At 55.5% G+C, this 15070-nt stretch overlaps 1 protein-coding gene across 2 annotated transcripts; it reads left to right on the top strand.

Moving 5' to 3' along the window:
- Positions 1 to 2924: 2924 nt before the first annotated feature.
- PCIF1 (phosphorylated CTD interacting factor 1) lies at positions 2925 to 14567 on the top strand. Of its 2 annotated transcripts, none has more exons than XM_068524576.1 (17): positions 2925 to 3320; positions 5051 to 5218; positions 6574 to 6716; positions 6807 to 6931; positions 8202 to 8339; positions 8517 to 8647; positions 8762 to 8916; positions 9593 to 9740; positions 9835 to 9918; positions 10176 to 10275; positions 11355 to 11517; positions 12201 to 12373; positions 12517 to 12603; positions 12695 to 12879; positions 13564 to 13657; positions 13750 to 13925; positions 14023 to 14567. In XM_068524576.1, the coding sequence occupies exons 3-17, from the start codon at positions 6593 to 6595 to the stop codon at positions 14252 to 14254; spliced, it is 2115 nt and encodes a 704-aa protein (XP_068380677.1). In that variant the 5' UTR covers positions 2925 to 3320; positions 5051 to 5218; positions 6574 to 6592; the 3' UTR covers positions 14255 to 14567. The 2 variants fall into 2 exon arrangements, with proteins under 2 accessions (XP_068380677.1, XP_068380676.1); XM_068524575.1 differs by having other exon boundaries at positions 5051 to 5317.
- The last annotated feature ends 503 nt before the right edge of the window (positions 14568 to 15070 follow it).

Genomic DNA, 15070 nt, shown 5'->3' with positions numbered 1-15070 from the left:
ATCACTGGGACCAGATGAAGGAGAGATGGTTTGAAGGTCCAGACTGTGAATAACATGACTGTATGTAAAGTGCTTGGTGCAGCCCCTAGCAAACGCCCTGCCATAGTAGCTCTCATAACTATAGTCTTGGAAGCCAAGGTAAGGGTTTGGGACTTTATTGTGCAGTCAGTGGGGAGACATTCAAGGGTTTTAAGGCCAGGGTGACTTGGTCAGATTTGCAGTATGACCAGACTTAAAGAGATCCCCGTGACTGCATGGTGGCTTATGGACCACGAGAGAAGCAAGGCTGGAGGATCAGAAGACCAGTTTGGGGACTGATCTCCAAACCAGCAGTAATTCAGAAAAGAGGTACAGGGTGGGGGCTTCCAATATCCCCCAACAGTAGAGTAGAGAAATATACATTGGAAGACAGGATACAGCAATGAAAATTAACTATAGCTACACGCAACAATTTAGATGGGTCTTACAAGTGCAATGTTGAGCAAAAGAAGGCAAACACATATAATTCCATTTATATAAAGTTTGAGGAACAGGTGAAATGAAGGGTTAGTCTTTAGGGATGCGTGCTTAGGCGGTAAAGCTATAAAAGCATGGACGTGATTATGGCAAAAGTAGTGGGAACAGTGATTACCCTGTGCTTCGCAATATCTTGACCTGAGTGATATTTACCACATTCACTCTGTGACAAATCATCTACCTTTTAGAAATTTCATGTAATGTCTGAAACATTTATATTTCTAAAAATCTTATATTTGTATTTGTATGGAAATATGTATGGAAATATGTTAATATAAATGTTTCAGACATAAAAAAAAAAAATCATCTACCTTTCTGTTTTGTGTGCCTTCCTGCATGTGTACTATTTTTTAAAAAATATTTATTTATTTATTTGGCTGTACCAGGTCTTAGTTGCGGCATGAGGGATCTAGTTGCCTGACCAGGGATTGAACCCCGGGCCCCCTGCATTGAGAGAAGCGTGGAGTCTTAACAACTGGACCACCAAGTTAGTCCCTATGTGTACTATTCTTCACAAGAAAAAGATTTTAAAAATAATGGGGCTTGCTCTACGTAGTAGAAATGATAGAGAGAAGGGATGAGGATATAATGGGAAGAACAAGTTTGAGGAGGCAAAGAAAGTGAAGAGCAGTATTTAACACTCTGAGGTAGAGAAACCTACAAGATGTTGAAGTGGAAATGTCCAGGACCACTATGTGAGCTCAGACAAGTCACTTGCCCCGAGTCCAGATTCCCTTCTCCACAAGAGAGAGAAGCAGTGTGGTTTTAAGGAATCAGCCTCAGGTTTTGGTGTTAAGAACCCTGACCTTAAAATCCCAGTTCTCTTACTTCATGGCTGTGAACCTGGACAATCACTTCACCCCTGCCCCCTCCCCCAGCTTCAGTTTCCTCATGTGTAGATTTGATTTAATCTTTTCTACTCTCAGGGTTCTTGCAGAGGACTACATGGTAAAACAGGATAGGCACTTGGGAAGTTTGATGCTTTGATAATTAAGAGAATCTGAACAAGGAATGAAAAACTACGTTGAAAACATGAAGGCACGAACAGGTAACCATCACTATATGATTTTTACACTCCAGCGTTAATAAGAACTAGCTGGTGAGCTTGTAAAACTGGGCATTCTGTAAGTCTAGAGTGACCATATAATTTATCGTCCAAACCAGGGCCCTTTTGAGAAAGGAAGCCATTTTAATAATTATGCCAGGACAACAGACATAAATCAAGACTGTCCCAGGCAAAGCAGGACATGTGGTTCCCCTGTCTGTCTGAGGTGGGGACCCTGCATCTGATCGCCTGTCAAGCCTCTCAGGTGAACTGTGAGGACAGGATCGCTGCACCTGCTGTGCCTACAAGGAGCTGGTTTATTTTCAGAGGTCTCAGATCTACGTGGAGCAAGCCTCAAACCCCGTGAGGTGATAAGAGTTAACATCTGTTAGTGTCAGTTGCTGTGCTGAGTACTTCCACAGGCACCATCCCAGTTAATTCTCACCAAACCTTGATGAGGTAGGCAGCCTTATCCTCCATTAGAGGAAACTAAAGCTTAAAGAGGTTAAGCAACTCCTTCAAGGCCACACATCTACATCTAGGGTGGAGGAGGAGTTTGAACCCAGTCAGACTGATGGGAACCCTAGTTCTTAATTACTGTTCACACTACTGCCTCGGGTTTGCCGGCACTCGCCCAACCCCACCAAGCTGCTGGGACCAGGCACCACGGACAGGAGCGGCGGCCCAGCTGGGGCATCTGCAGCCTCAGGCTCTACGTGGGAAGCGCAAGTCGAACAGCAGGTGGCAAGCCTGTCTTCCTAAGCTATCACTGGGAGGTCGGCTTACTGGGGAGGCCAGAGGGAGGTGGAGCTAGTGAGTCGCCTGCTCGCCCCTACCAAAGAATCCTGCAGGCAGCCGGGCATGAGGGACCTGGCGACTGCCATTCTCCTGCTGGGTTAACTATTGTGGCCGGCCTGAGGTCTCAGTGAGGTTTTGCACTGCAACTAGCAACCACTGATATCAGTGTTGGAAAGCCCTCTGATGCATTTAGTTTATGATTTCCCAACTTTGCCAAAATCCGTCTTTATTATATGTCTCTCAGGGCTATTTTGAGTTTCTTCTACTCAGGGGCTCTTAGAACTTGTGCAGCCTCATTAGGGGAGAAAGTTCGATGTGCATGCAGCCTGCATGTAAGAAATGGCTGGAAAACATTCTGCACAACGGTCCAAAGACGACAAGCGACCGCCCGGAAGTGGCGGAGGCGCGCCGCAGCCAAGACCCAGGTCCTCTGTACGTCCAGAGATTACGTCACCAGGACTCCGCCCCCCGCCCCCAGGTGGGCGTCTGAGCCTAGCCCCCGCAGGTTTCAAACCCGCCCCGCGCCCCCTGGTGCGCACACTCAGCCCGACTACCATCGCACCGCCCACCCAGGTCCTGGGGCCCCAGCGGGTGCGCTCGCGGGGGAAACTGAGGCAGGGAGCGTGCTTGTGGGTTCATTCCTGCCTCAGTCCACACCCCAGGGCCCGCAAAGCTGCCTCCCGATCCTTAGACCCGCATGGAACGGCAGGGAAGGACGGCAGGAAGGGGAGGGGGCCCATAGCAAGCGGGGTCTAAAGAGTCGGCCTGTCCTGCCACACTCAACATGGCGGCGCGGCAGCGGCGAGGTCCCTCAGAGGCGGTACCAGCGCATGCGCAGCGCGGAGTCCCGGCCCGGGACACAAGATGGCGGCAGCGGCGTTGGGGAGGGCGAGGCGGAGGCGGCAAAACGGGCGGTCGAGCAGAACGTGTAGCCGCGTCCCCTCGAGTCCGCTGCGGGCAGGTAAGAGCCCCAGGAAGCCATCGTCCCGCCGCGAGCCGCGCCAGGGTCCGGGGTCCGAAGCCAGGCGGCGGTGGCCCTTCCGGCGCTTTCCGCTCGAGGCTACCGCTTGCCCCGTCTCTGCCGCCGCCGCCATCTTAGGCCCACTGGTGGGCGGCCGGGCCGGTGGCCTGGATGAGGGAGTTGGGTCCGGGGAGCGCGGGCGGACCGGTCTTTAGAGCCCCTCCGCCGCTGCCGCCGCCACCGCCTTTGTGTCGGTCTCCGACTCTGAGTCGCCTCAGCCCGGGGGCGGGAGCGCGCGGCGGGGCGGGGGGCGGAGTCCGGGCGATGGGCTGGCGCGCGCGCGCCAAACAGCCCGCCCCAGCTGGCGGGTAGGGGGAAGGTGCGCGCGCGGCGGGGGTTGGGCCCTCCCCTCCATCGCGCGCCCCCCGCGCCTGCGCACTTTGGAAGCCCTTTGACGGCTCCCTACTGGGCCGGAGTATTCTGATTGGTGCGTTACTGAAGTGATCCCGCCCCATCTTCCTCCAATCCTGGAGTCAGACTCTCTTTTCCTTCTGGTGGGTTCCTCGGGTTCCGCAGATACGCTTGTTTATCCTTAAGCTGTTGGGCCCTTGTCGAGCTGCGGTATGCGTGGGGGCCGGGAAGCCACAGGATAAATAAAAACTTTTCCTTAGTAATAGCAGTTATCTCTTACTGAGAGTGTACAGTGTGCTAAGCTCTACGCATCGAGACCGTAGAGGTTGAGTGATTCTGGTTCTAAGTCGGAAAGTGGCAGAAGCTTCTGGAACCGGCGTCTGTCCAAACCCAGGGTTGGTATTTTGGCCACCGACCTGCTGCATCCAGATCACCTGGGAAATTAAAAAACTTTTTAATCATAAAAAAGTTGGTAAAGATTTGAAGTGGTGAAAAGTGAGAAGATTAGTCACCCAGTCTCCCAATCCCACTCTTGGCGCTGTGTTTAAAAAATACAGATTCTTGTGTATCTCCCCTCCTCATCTCTACGATGTGGAGTGAGGGACAGGAATCTGAGGGTTTTTTAAACAAGTTCCCTGGTGGTTCTGATGCACAGCTGGTTTTGGAAACACTGCCAAGTCCCCATTTGGCCTCACTAAGCTGTGCTGCTTATCCCTCCTCTGCATAGTTCATCTACCTGGTGCATCAGTATCACACAGTATTTCTTGGGGAAAATATTTCAGTGAAGGTGAACACGCTGTGCTATATAATGCATTGGCATGGATTATTATTATTTTTAAAATTAAAGACCTGATTCAAAGAAATGTGTTTTTCCCTCACTGTGGGTGGCTTGGGACCGTGCCCACCCCCAATCTGTGATACGTATGTTTGTTCACTTTCGTCTTAGGGGTACTGTGGTTGGCCAGACCAGCTACATAATTCGTGACATCAAATGTACAAATGAAAACACAGGCCCCTTGTTAAAAGTTTATTAAAGATGTGAAGACCGTGACAGCAGAGCATTAAACCAGTCTCAGGGCCCTTTTCAACTCAGGGTCCCGTAGGACGGTGCAGGCTGCAAGTCTGTGAGGGTGAACCTGTTGGTTGGGAAGCTTGAGAAGTACCGTTTTCATCCCCTGAATCCCCAGATCTCCCACAGAGTGTCCCGCCCTGTCCCGGGGGCTCCCGACGTGCTCTGTGTCATTGCCCCTCTTGTTGTTGTCCCTGTTCTGCAGCATTTCACAGGTCTGTGACTCTCTTTTCTTCTCTTTGCTCTGCAGTTGCTGATGCAAGGAATCCCCTGGGCTCCCGTCCACTCCGCTGCTGACCAGCCCACACGCCTGCGGTGCACGCTTTCCTGCAGGCCTCCCCACTGCCTCTGTGGGACCAGGGGGTCCATCTGGCCGGAGAAGAAAGCCCTCTCATGCTAGCGTTGCAGACCCCAGAGGGTGAGAGAAAGAGGGACCTTGTTCAGCCTTGAGACCTGTGGGTCCGCCCCGAGGCACCGGGAATTCCTCTTCCCCAGAGGACCAAGGCAGCTCCCCTTGGTCAGTGGTTCCAAACCTTTTTATCCTGGCCCCCTTTTGTTGTATGTGTGTTCTCTTGTTCCCTGCATTTTTATCTGCCAAACTGTACAGACGGAGTAACCGTTCATTTTCCCCTTTCCAAATTAACAAAGATGTCTGTGACTGGGTGTACAATAAAATCAACAAGCCAGTGATCGCTAAGATGTCGCCAACAACCGTCAGAGCTTCTGATTGTCATGAGATAATCAATGTGACCATAGTCAGTTGATAAAATTTCAGATAGATAACCAGTGTTTAAATGTGCCTTTGTGGTCTTTTTGTGGGTAAATGTTTGATTTCTTTTGGGTGTTGTGACGCTGAAAACAACTTTAGGAGCACCAGGCTGACCTTAGTTGGCCCCCAGGAGTCTGACAGCCCGGTTGGGAACCACTTCGGCCGTTGAGGCTTGTGCTGGGTGTGCTTTGGGTGGGGTAGTTAGGAATACAAATCAGAAGGAGCTGACCTTCCTCCTGGTGTTTAAAGTATATTTTCACCTGGGGATTATGAAGGACTGAACTCGGTATTCCTTCTCAGTCCTACTGGTTCTTCCTGCTCTGTAGTGTAGAACAAGGCATCTAATTAGATGCCATGCCCCTTCCTCGGCTGTGCTGTGTTCCAGTTAGATTTTACTGGATAGGAAAAGGAAAGAGGAACAGTTACTATTTCTTCTTATGGGAACAGCTTCTCAAGGGCAGACTCTGTTCTGTCTTGTCTGCCACTGTTGGTGCTTTGTAAACATTGGCAGAATGAATACAGCTCCTGCTGGGTCCAGGTACCATGCTGAGCGCTGGAGAGAGCTGAACTGTACCCAGTACTGAGGCCTGGGAGTTCTGACAGTCTAATGGGGAGACAAACCAAGTTAATGGACCAGACTATTTGAGTGCTACAATCCTTCAATCCTAGGACTCTGATCACCTAGTCTGGGGAAGGGAGAGTCAAGGAATGGTTCCTGGAGGATGTGGACCTAGTGGCAAGCCAGGCAGAGAAGCGAGGCAAGAGTATTCCAGGCCAAAAGAGCAACAGGAGTGCACCCATTTTACAGTTGAGGGAACGGCAACTTAGACCTGAGGGCTCCTGTGGCACAAGGCTGGCCGTCCAGGAAGGGACTGGACTGGTTTCTCCACATATGCAGGTGGTCACTGGGGCCCTTGTGGATTGTAATTGGGGTGCAGTGCGGGGGGTGGAACTGACCTCCATGCCCTGCTGGCCCTGACACCCTTCGGTCCTCTGTGTGGCAGGTCCGGTGTGGGTGCTGAGATGGCCAATGAGAATCACGGCAGCCCCCGGGAGGAAGCATCCTTGTTGAGTCACTCCCCAGGCACCTCCAATCAGAGCCAGCCCTGTTCTCCAAAGCCCATCCGCCTGGTGCAGGACCTCCCAGGTACTGGCGAGGGGCAGTGGTTGGGCGGTGGGGTAGGAAGGGTGCCCAGGAGCAGTCTTGACCCTGGCTGGGTTCCGTGCTTGTTTGCAGAGGAGCTGGTGCACGCCGGTTGGGAGAAGTGCTGGAGCAGAAGGGAGAACCGTCCCTACTACTTCAACCGGTTCACCAACCAGTCCCTGTGGGAGATGCCCGTGCTGGGCCAGCACGATGTGATTGTGAGTGCCAGCCTCGGGCAGGGGTCTCAGCAGCTTCTGGCATCTGGGCCTTCCCCAAATGTACCCTGAGCAGCTATTATGTACCTAGCCCTGTGTCAGGACCTGGGGGCACAATGACGAGCAAGACAGATACAATCCTGCCCTCGTGGAACCTACACTCCAGTAGGAGAGACTGTGTGACACCTAGAAAGATGATTATAGTGTACGATGCTGAATGTGTACTGCATGTTGGGCACTGTGCCTATGATGCGGTGTTAACAAGATAGACCTGGTCCTGCCCCTGCACGCTCAGGGGACACACAGTCTACTGGAGGGGCCAGGAGGAGTACAGTGTAGCACCTGCGTGAAGAACTGTGTCAGAGTACAGCGGGATTCTTAGCGGGTCTGGGGAGGGGAAGGGGACAGGGAAGGCTTCTCTGTGAACCAGCGCTTAAGGTGAGAAGGTAGGCTGAGTGAAAGCAGGAAGCGGTGAGGAGCGCTGTCTGGGAACTGGCATGTCGATGTGACGGGGAAGTGTGGGCACGGGCTGTCTGGCGCGAATGTGGGCTTTTGGATCGCCGTCAGTTGGGGCAGACTTTCTTGGCACGATCCACCCCCATTTTGCAGATGAAGACACAGGCTCAGAGAGGGGAAGTGACTGGCCCAAGACCTCAAGCCAGTAAGAGGCAGAGCAGGACCCGCACCTGAGGGATTTCAGGGCTATGCCCTGCTGCCCACCATCACACACACGCTTGCGGTGTCACCAGAAGACTTCCCAGAGTCTCTTGAGTTTTCCCTTTATTCCTAATTTTCATTCTAGTTCTTTTTTTTTTTTTCTTCTGGCCGCTCTGAGCGGCTTGCGGGATCTTTGGTTCCCCCACCAGGGATTGAACCTGCGCCCTCAGCAGTGAAAGCTCGGAGTCCTAACCACCGGACTGCCAGGGGAGTCCCCCATTCTGGTTCTTAAGGAAAAGAAGCTAACATGTACTGGGCACTGATCTCATGCCAGACGTCATGTTAAACTGGTCCTTTAATCACCTTTTCAGTGGCGAGGTCGGGCTCAGCTTGGCTGTCTTGCAGGTGAGGGACTTAGGAAGGGCAGGCACTCCCCCGGGGCGCACAGTTGCAAGGAGCAGGCAGGAGTGGGGCCCAGTGTTCCTCCTGCATCCCAGCCCCCTCTGCTCTTCTCCAAGGAGTAGGAGCAGGGGGGCGGGAGGCGTCAGGCCTCCGCAGTACTGGGACTCCTAAGCCGCTGGCCCTGGTTGCAACTCTGCTGGTCTCCCTCCACCAGTCGGACCCTTTGGGGCTGAATGCGACCCCCCTGCCCCAAGACTCAAGCTTGGTGGAAACCCCCCCGGCTGAGAACAAGCCCCGAAAGCGGCAGCTCTCGGAAGAGCAGCCCAGCGGCAATGGCGTGAAGAAGCCCAAGGTGAGTGTTTGTGGACTCAGGAGCTGGCTGGGCCGCGGCAGCCCCGTCAGGTCCCCTGTGAGCGCTGGGCATCGGCAGACTGGTCAGGAGGGGGCCCGGGGCGCAGCTCACCAGCTGCACACGGTGTCGGAGCGTGGGCCAGCTCTCCTGACCTGATGCCTTTGACTCTTGCTCCAGATTGAAATCCCCATGACACCCACGGGCCCGTCAGTGCCCAGCTCCCCCAGCGTCCCAGGAACCCCAACCCTGAAGATTTGGGGGACATCCCCTGAAGACAAACAGCAGGCAGCTCTCCTCCGACCCACTGAGTGAGTCCCTGCTGATTGGCTTGGGGGCGCCGATCACTGATGGTCAGCCAGCCTGGGACTGTGGGGTGGCAGGCAGGGCGTCCCTTTCCTCATTGCTCCCGTCTGTGCCCCAAGGGTGTACTGGGATCTCGACATTCAGACCAACGCTGTCATCAAGCACCGGGGGCCATCAGAGGTGCTGCCTCCGCATCCCGAGGTGGAGCTACTCCGTTCCCAGCTCATCCTGAAGCTTCGGCAGCACTACCGGGAGCTGTGCCAGCAGCGAGAGGGTAACTGCCGCCCGGGCCCCAGCCTCCTTTGTTTCCGTCCACCGTCAGCAAGAGCTGGGGCTTGGCCAGTGGGGCTCGGGGAATGGCACAGTGGAGCCCAGTGGTTGAGCGTGTGCTGTGGAGGGGTCCCGGCTCCACTAACCACTGGCTCTGTGACCTCGGGTTTATCGATTAACTTCTCTGCCCTTGAGTTTCCTCATCTGTAAGATAGTGACAGTAACAGTGCCTACATAAAGGGTGGCTGGGATCAGTAACGCCAAAACAACAGAAACAATCATTAACACTTCCAGTGCTGTCTGCCAGGCACTGTTCGAAGCCTTTTTATGTATCTGTAAAGGGGCATAAAAACCCGAGCACCTCTACCTCACAGGATTACTACAAGGAGTAAATGCGTAATAAACTGTAGCTTTTATTAATTAGTAGATAAGCCTGCTTAACTTGGCTGAAATATAGAATCCATCCCTCCCCTCTTTGTTACTCTTTGTAGTAACACCCTTTATAAAACTAGTAATTCTCAGAATACTCTGGGAAATGTTGCCTAGGACTAAGCTCCTGACATAACAGGGGCTGTCTTGTTTACGGTTGCACCTCCAGTGCCCACGCCATGCCTCCTGTGCCGGCTGGCGTGGAGCCCGCTGACTGAATCCAGACCTTCATCAGCTCTCCTGTCCCATAGGCATCGAGCCCCCCCGGGAATCCTTCAACCGCTGGATGTTGGAGCGCAAGGTCGTGGACAAAGGCTCTGATCCCCTGTTGCCGAGCAACTGCGAACCGGTCGTGTCACCTTCCATGTTTCGCGAAATCATGAATGACATTCCCATCAGGTACAGCCCGGCAGCTGGGGCCGACCCCAGCAACTTGGTTTGTGTGCCCAGGCCGGTATAGAAGGGCTCTAACTCTGCCTGCTCTCTAACCCAGGTTATCCCGAATCAAGTTCCGGGAGGAAGCCAAGCGTCTGCTCTTCAAATACGCAGAGGCTGCCAGGCGGCTCATCGAGTCCAGGTTTGGCTCTGTCTCGTGACCCTGGCACAAGGGGGCTCTGACCAGAGTTGGGGAGGGCACAGGCCATTTGGCCCGCTCTCAGGGCTCTGTCGTTGCTCTTGGTGGCAGGAGTGGGGCCAACTCCCAAAGGCAGAACAAGGGTCATGATGTCAACCTGGGTGTTGATGCCCAAATGCCAGTGGAAGTAGGATGGGAGGAGGAGGGAGGGTGGAGCAGACGCTTAACAGCCGGCCCCTTTATGTACCCTCCACTGGCAGGAGTGCATCTCCCGACAGCAGGAAGGTGGTCAAGTGGAACGTGGAGGATACCTTCAGCTGGCTGCGGAAGGACCACTCCGCCTCCAAGGAGGACTATATGGTGAGTGGCCCCAGCCGGTAGGCCAGTGGTGGAAAGGCTCTGTGGCCACTGTCTCCGAGAAGCCCACTCTGCCTGCCGAGGCTGGGCGGGCCCCACGGCAGCCTCCTGTGCAGTACAGTGGGCCTGTGACAGTCATCAGTCCCCAAACTCACGTCTGTGAAGATGTTCCTCTAGGCTCCTGGCTTTCTCCCAAAGAACATTTCTATCCGCGTTCTTAATAGAATCCTGTGCTCGGCCACACACCATAAGTAGCTGCCTTTTCAACTTAATGAATGTTCAACACCTCCCTTTAGATTTTTGGAAACAGATCGACAGACTGCCTTTTCTTGGGTGTGTGTGGCCCTATTTCAGTTAAGAGCTACCACCAGATTCAATCGCCCACTTTAATGTGTCCAAAACAATTCTGTTTTCTGGCCCAAACCCATCACTTCTTTAACTCTCCACCAGCGCTAGCAATGGGCTTTCTTTTCAGGACCCTTTTTCACAAGAGACAAGGTTTCGCACTTCACGATAGTAACTGTGTACTTGACACGTAGAGAGTGACAAAGGTAGGTGTACTCACTAGCCAGAGTGACTCATTTTCACCCATCACTTTGACACGTGCAATTCAGCATAATTACAAATGCCTACAGTTAACCTTACAAATTGCTAAAAGCTCAAATTGCAAATCTGCAGTGACCAAAGAGCCCCTGTTTTACAATAGTCTTTCTCCCCATAGACTGCAAATGCCTTATAAGCAAGGATTGTGCCTGGTTTGTCTGTTTCCCCAGCAAGTATCAAGGGATTTGGCCCAGTGTAACCCCAACAATAAGTGCTGGCATTTATTGGACACTTACTGTATGCCCGGGGCTTTCAAAGCCCTTAATGGGAATGATCGCATTTAATATTCAAACTGCCCTGTTAGGTAAGTATTTTGTGTTCCCTTAGCAGTTGAGGAATAAGATTCACAGATGCTGAGGGATTTGTCCAAGTGACACAGCTAGTAAGCAGCAGAGCCTGTTTCAGAATGAGGACTGTTGGAATCTAACAGCCCTCCCCAGCCAGCCCACTAGAGCCCTGATCAGGAGTGTCTCCTCCAGGATCGCCTGGAGCATCTACGGAGGCAGTGTGGCCCCCACGTCTCGGCCGCAGCCAAGGACTCCGTGGAAGGTATCTGCAGTAAGATCTACCACATCTCTCTGGAGTACGTCAAACGGATCCGAGAGAAGCACCTTGCCATTCTCAAGGAAAACAACATCCCAGGTAGGGCGCCATCAACTCAGTATCCAGGGCCCTGACTGAAGGGACAAATGAGGCTGAGCCTCAAGGCCGCCGACTGGTGTGGGGAAGCCTGTTTCTCCCGGCAGTGCTTGGGGCGAGACCTGCTGTGGCCTTCGGCTCTGGGGTTTCAGCACTCCTCTAGGAAACAGGAGAAGGGATGAGAAAGGGAGAGCCGGAGGAGGGAGAGCAAGACAGGCCAGGGGTAAGTAGTTAGGTGGACCTGCTTTCACATCCGTTCTCTGCAAGCCTCACTGAGGTGTGACACCTGGCCACAGGAGCATGTGAGGATTCCGTGGGAACTAAAGTGCTGAGCCCCAAAAGATCCCTAAATAAGGTATTGTGACTATTACGATGAAGGCAGTGCAGGTCTCATACTTCTGCATGGCAGCAAACCCACAGCTTGCCTACCAGGCCCCAAGGCATGGTGGCCCGGGGGCCCGAGTCAGTTCGGAGCGTGTTGACGTGGGCCACCGGTTCTTGCTCCTGCCAGTTGCCTAGCTGTTTCCTTAGTTACCGAACTGTCTGAGCTGCAGTTTACTCCTCCACAGGGTGAGACTTACCGCCCTTGGTTACTGGGATGCGCGTGTGAAGCGCCTGGCCCTCGGTAGGCACTGAGGCTGTCCAGGGTGAGAGTTGGCGGCCCCTCACTATCCTCCTGCCCACAGAGGAGGTGGAGGCCCCCGAGGTGGAGCCCCGCCTGGTGTACTGCTACCCGGTACGGCTGGCCGTGTCTGCACCTCCCATGCCCAGCGTGGAAATGCACGTGGAGAATAACGTGGTCTGCATCCGGTATAAGGGCGAGATGGTCAAGGTCAGCCGCAACTACTTCAGCAAGCTGGTAAGAGCTGGGGGGTGGGGGAGGCAGGTGCCCCCAGGAGGGGGATGTGAGGGCTGATCTTTCTGGACCTGGAGTCCTCTGCAGGAGGCAGTGACGAGGGAGGGAAGGGCTGCTGCTGAAGCCCCCTGCTTTCTGTCCTACAGTGGCTCCTTTACCGCTACAGCTGCATCGACGATTCTGCCTTTGAGAGGTTCCTGCCCCGAGTCTGGTGTCTTCTCCGCCGGTACCAGGTACGGGCCTGGGGCAGCTGGAGGGGGGGCTCCTCTGCGGGGGGGGGGGGGCGAGGCTGTGCCCCAAAGGCTGAGCACGGCTGCTCTGCAGATGATGTTCGGCGTGGGCCTCTACGAGGGGACAGGCCTGCAGGGGTCGCTGCCCGTGCACGTCTTCGAGGCCCTCCACCGACTTTTCGGCGTCAGCTTCGAGTGCTTCGCCTCACCCCTCAACTGCTACTTTCGCCAGTACTGCTCCGCCTTCCCCGACACGGACGGCTACTTTGGCTCCCGCGGGTGAGAGTCCGGGGCCGGTGGGTTCCCTCTTGCCCAGGCAGCCATCCTCCAGAGCACAGAGCCCACCTTGGTCAGCTGCTTCCCGAGGCTTGAGGGCTTTGGAGCTGGGCAGTTTTGGGTGGAATCCCTGCCCCGCCCCCCACCAGCTGTGTGACCTCGGACATGTGGCTCAATGTCTGGGAGCCTGTGCCACGCCCTCACCCAGCTCGTGGTACCCCTCACCCAGCCTGTGGCTCTCAAGAGAATTAGCCCAGGTGTGGAGTAGCAGCGCCTGGTTCCGGGCACTGAGAGGAGTGAGAGGCGTGGCGGGGGCCTGGGGGCGCAGACGGGAGGGGGAGGGGAGGGGGAGCTGCGGCCAGGCCGGCAAGAGGGCAAGCTCAGCAGCAGGGGATTCCTGGGCGTGGCTCGTGCTGTGGTGGCACTGGGGTCAGAACTGGACTGGGGCTCCAGCTCCTCCACTAACCAGTTCAGTGGACTTGGGCCACCAAGCCTGAGCCTCTGTGTCCTCATCCATTCAACAGAGATGGCCACACCTTGTCCCAGAACAAATCAAGGGTGACTCTTGGCCTCTGGCCTGACCAGAGCCATCTCTCCAACTTGGCTGCCTACACACGGGGGCAGCGCCTGTTCTTGGTGGAGGGACTGGGTCCTGGTGGGACCTGAAATGCTCACCTCTGTCCCCAGGCCCTGCCTGGACTTCTCCCCGCTGAGTGGTTCCTTCGAGGCCAACCCTCCGTTCTGCGAGGAGCTCATGGACGCCATGGTCTCTCACTTCGAGGTGGGTGTGTCGCCACGGGTGGGGGGCGGCGAGCAAGATGGCCGGCCGCTGGAGGGCAAGGCCCTGATGGCCACCGTGGGCCCCTCCCACAGAAACTGCTCGAGAGCTCGCCAGAGCCCCTGTCCTTCATCGTGTTCATCCCCGAGTGGCGGGAACCCCCGACCCCAGCGCTCACCCGCATGGAGGAGAGCCGCTTCAAGCGCCACCAGCTGGTCCTGCCCGCCTTCGAGCACGAGTACCGCAGCGGCTCCCAACACGTCTGCAAGAAGTGGGTGCTGGGCAGGTGGGGCAGGAGGGCTGGGCTGCCGGGCAGGGCTGACCAGGCCGGGCCGGGCCCCTCCCTGAGCTGCTGCCTCTGCCCGCAGGGAGGAAATGCACTACAAGGCCGTCCACAGCACGGCCGTGCTCTTCCTACAGAACGACCCTGGATTTGCCAAGTGGGGGCCAACGCCCGAGCGGCTGCAGGAGTTGAGCGCCGCCTACCGGCAGTCGGGCCGCAGCCATGGCTCTGTCGGCTCCTCGTCGTCCTCCTCGGAGGCCAAGGACCGGGACTCAGGCCGCGAGCAGGGCCCCAGCCGGGAGCCTCACTCCACTTAACACATCCTGCGGGGAGGAGGAGCCCCAGGGTGCTGGTCTGGACTGCTGGCGCTCAGGCCTCTTGGGGCTGAGTGGATCCCAGGACCCTCCTTCTGGGGTGGCAGCAGGACCCAGACTGCCAATGACATAGGAAGATTACAGCTCTGCCAGGGCTTCCCCTCCCTGCCCGCATCCCCCCAACCTCCCACCTCAAACTCACTCCAAGTCCCCTGTAAATAGGCCCCGTGCCTTCCCTTCCTTCCCCCGCCCCCATCGTGTTGCCACCTTGTTTCATTTGTAAAAGGAAATACAGAACCACCTCCCCCCTCAAGAATGTGTGAGGGTCTTGAGGGCAGAGAAGGCTGAGGAACCTGGAGCAACTTCTGGGACCACAGCCAGCTACACCCAGGCTCACCTTCTCATGAGCCCTGGGCCTTCACACCCAACGCAGGGCTCCAGTATCTTAACTAACTTCTCATCCTGTCGTCCCCACGACTGGGTCCCTGGTGGCCTCCGCCTATGCTCAGGAGGTCTGAAGGGTCCAGAGCCCTGCATCGATAATCTGCAAGCCCCAAACTCCCACAGCTGGTATCAGCTTCACTGATCCCTCTGGGGAGCAGAGGGCAGGTAGCTGTGTCCAGGCAGAAACCTAGATGCCTACTGGCCCTGGAGCCACCACAATGAGTGGGCAGCCAGGTATGTTTTACAGTCAAGGGTCAGGAGGAAGAGCAGGTCAGAGGCACCTGGTCTGGGGGTGTGGCCTCTGTGCAGGCACCTGGCTGTGCTCTGAGGACCTCTAGGCAAGGAGCCAGTGCTCCCCTGAGGCCGGGGAGGAAG

Source organism: Eschrichtius robustus, chromosome 16 (genome assembly GCF_028021215.1).
Source record: "Eschrichtius robustus isolate mEscRob2 chromosome 16, mEscRob2.pri, whole genome shotgun sequence".
Classification (NCBI taxonomy): Eukaryota; Metazoa; Chordata; class Mammalia; order Artiodactyla; family Eschrichtiidae; genus Eschrichtius; species Eschrichtius robustus.
This window is presented reverse-complemented; position numbering and strand designations above follow the sequence as displayed.

What these genes read in the sequence shown, in the direction of transcription:
- PCIF1 (XM_068524576.1), top strand. Translation starts at nt 6,593, where the DNA reads ATGGCCAATGAGAATCACGGCAGCCCCCGGGAGGAAGCATCCTTGTTG. An exon ending in GCTCTCCTCCGACCCACTGA is followed by an intron (nt 8,648 to 8,761) that starts GTGAGTCCCTGC and finishes CTGTGCCCCAAG; the next exon opens with GGTGTACTGGGATCTCGACA. An exon ending in AGGCGGCTCATCGAGTCCAG is followed by an intron (nt 9,919 to 10,175) that starts GTTTGGCTCTGT and finishes CTCCACTGGCAG; the next exon opens with GAGTGCATCTCCCGACAGCA.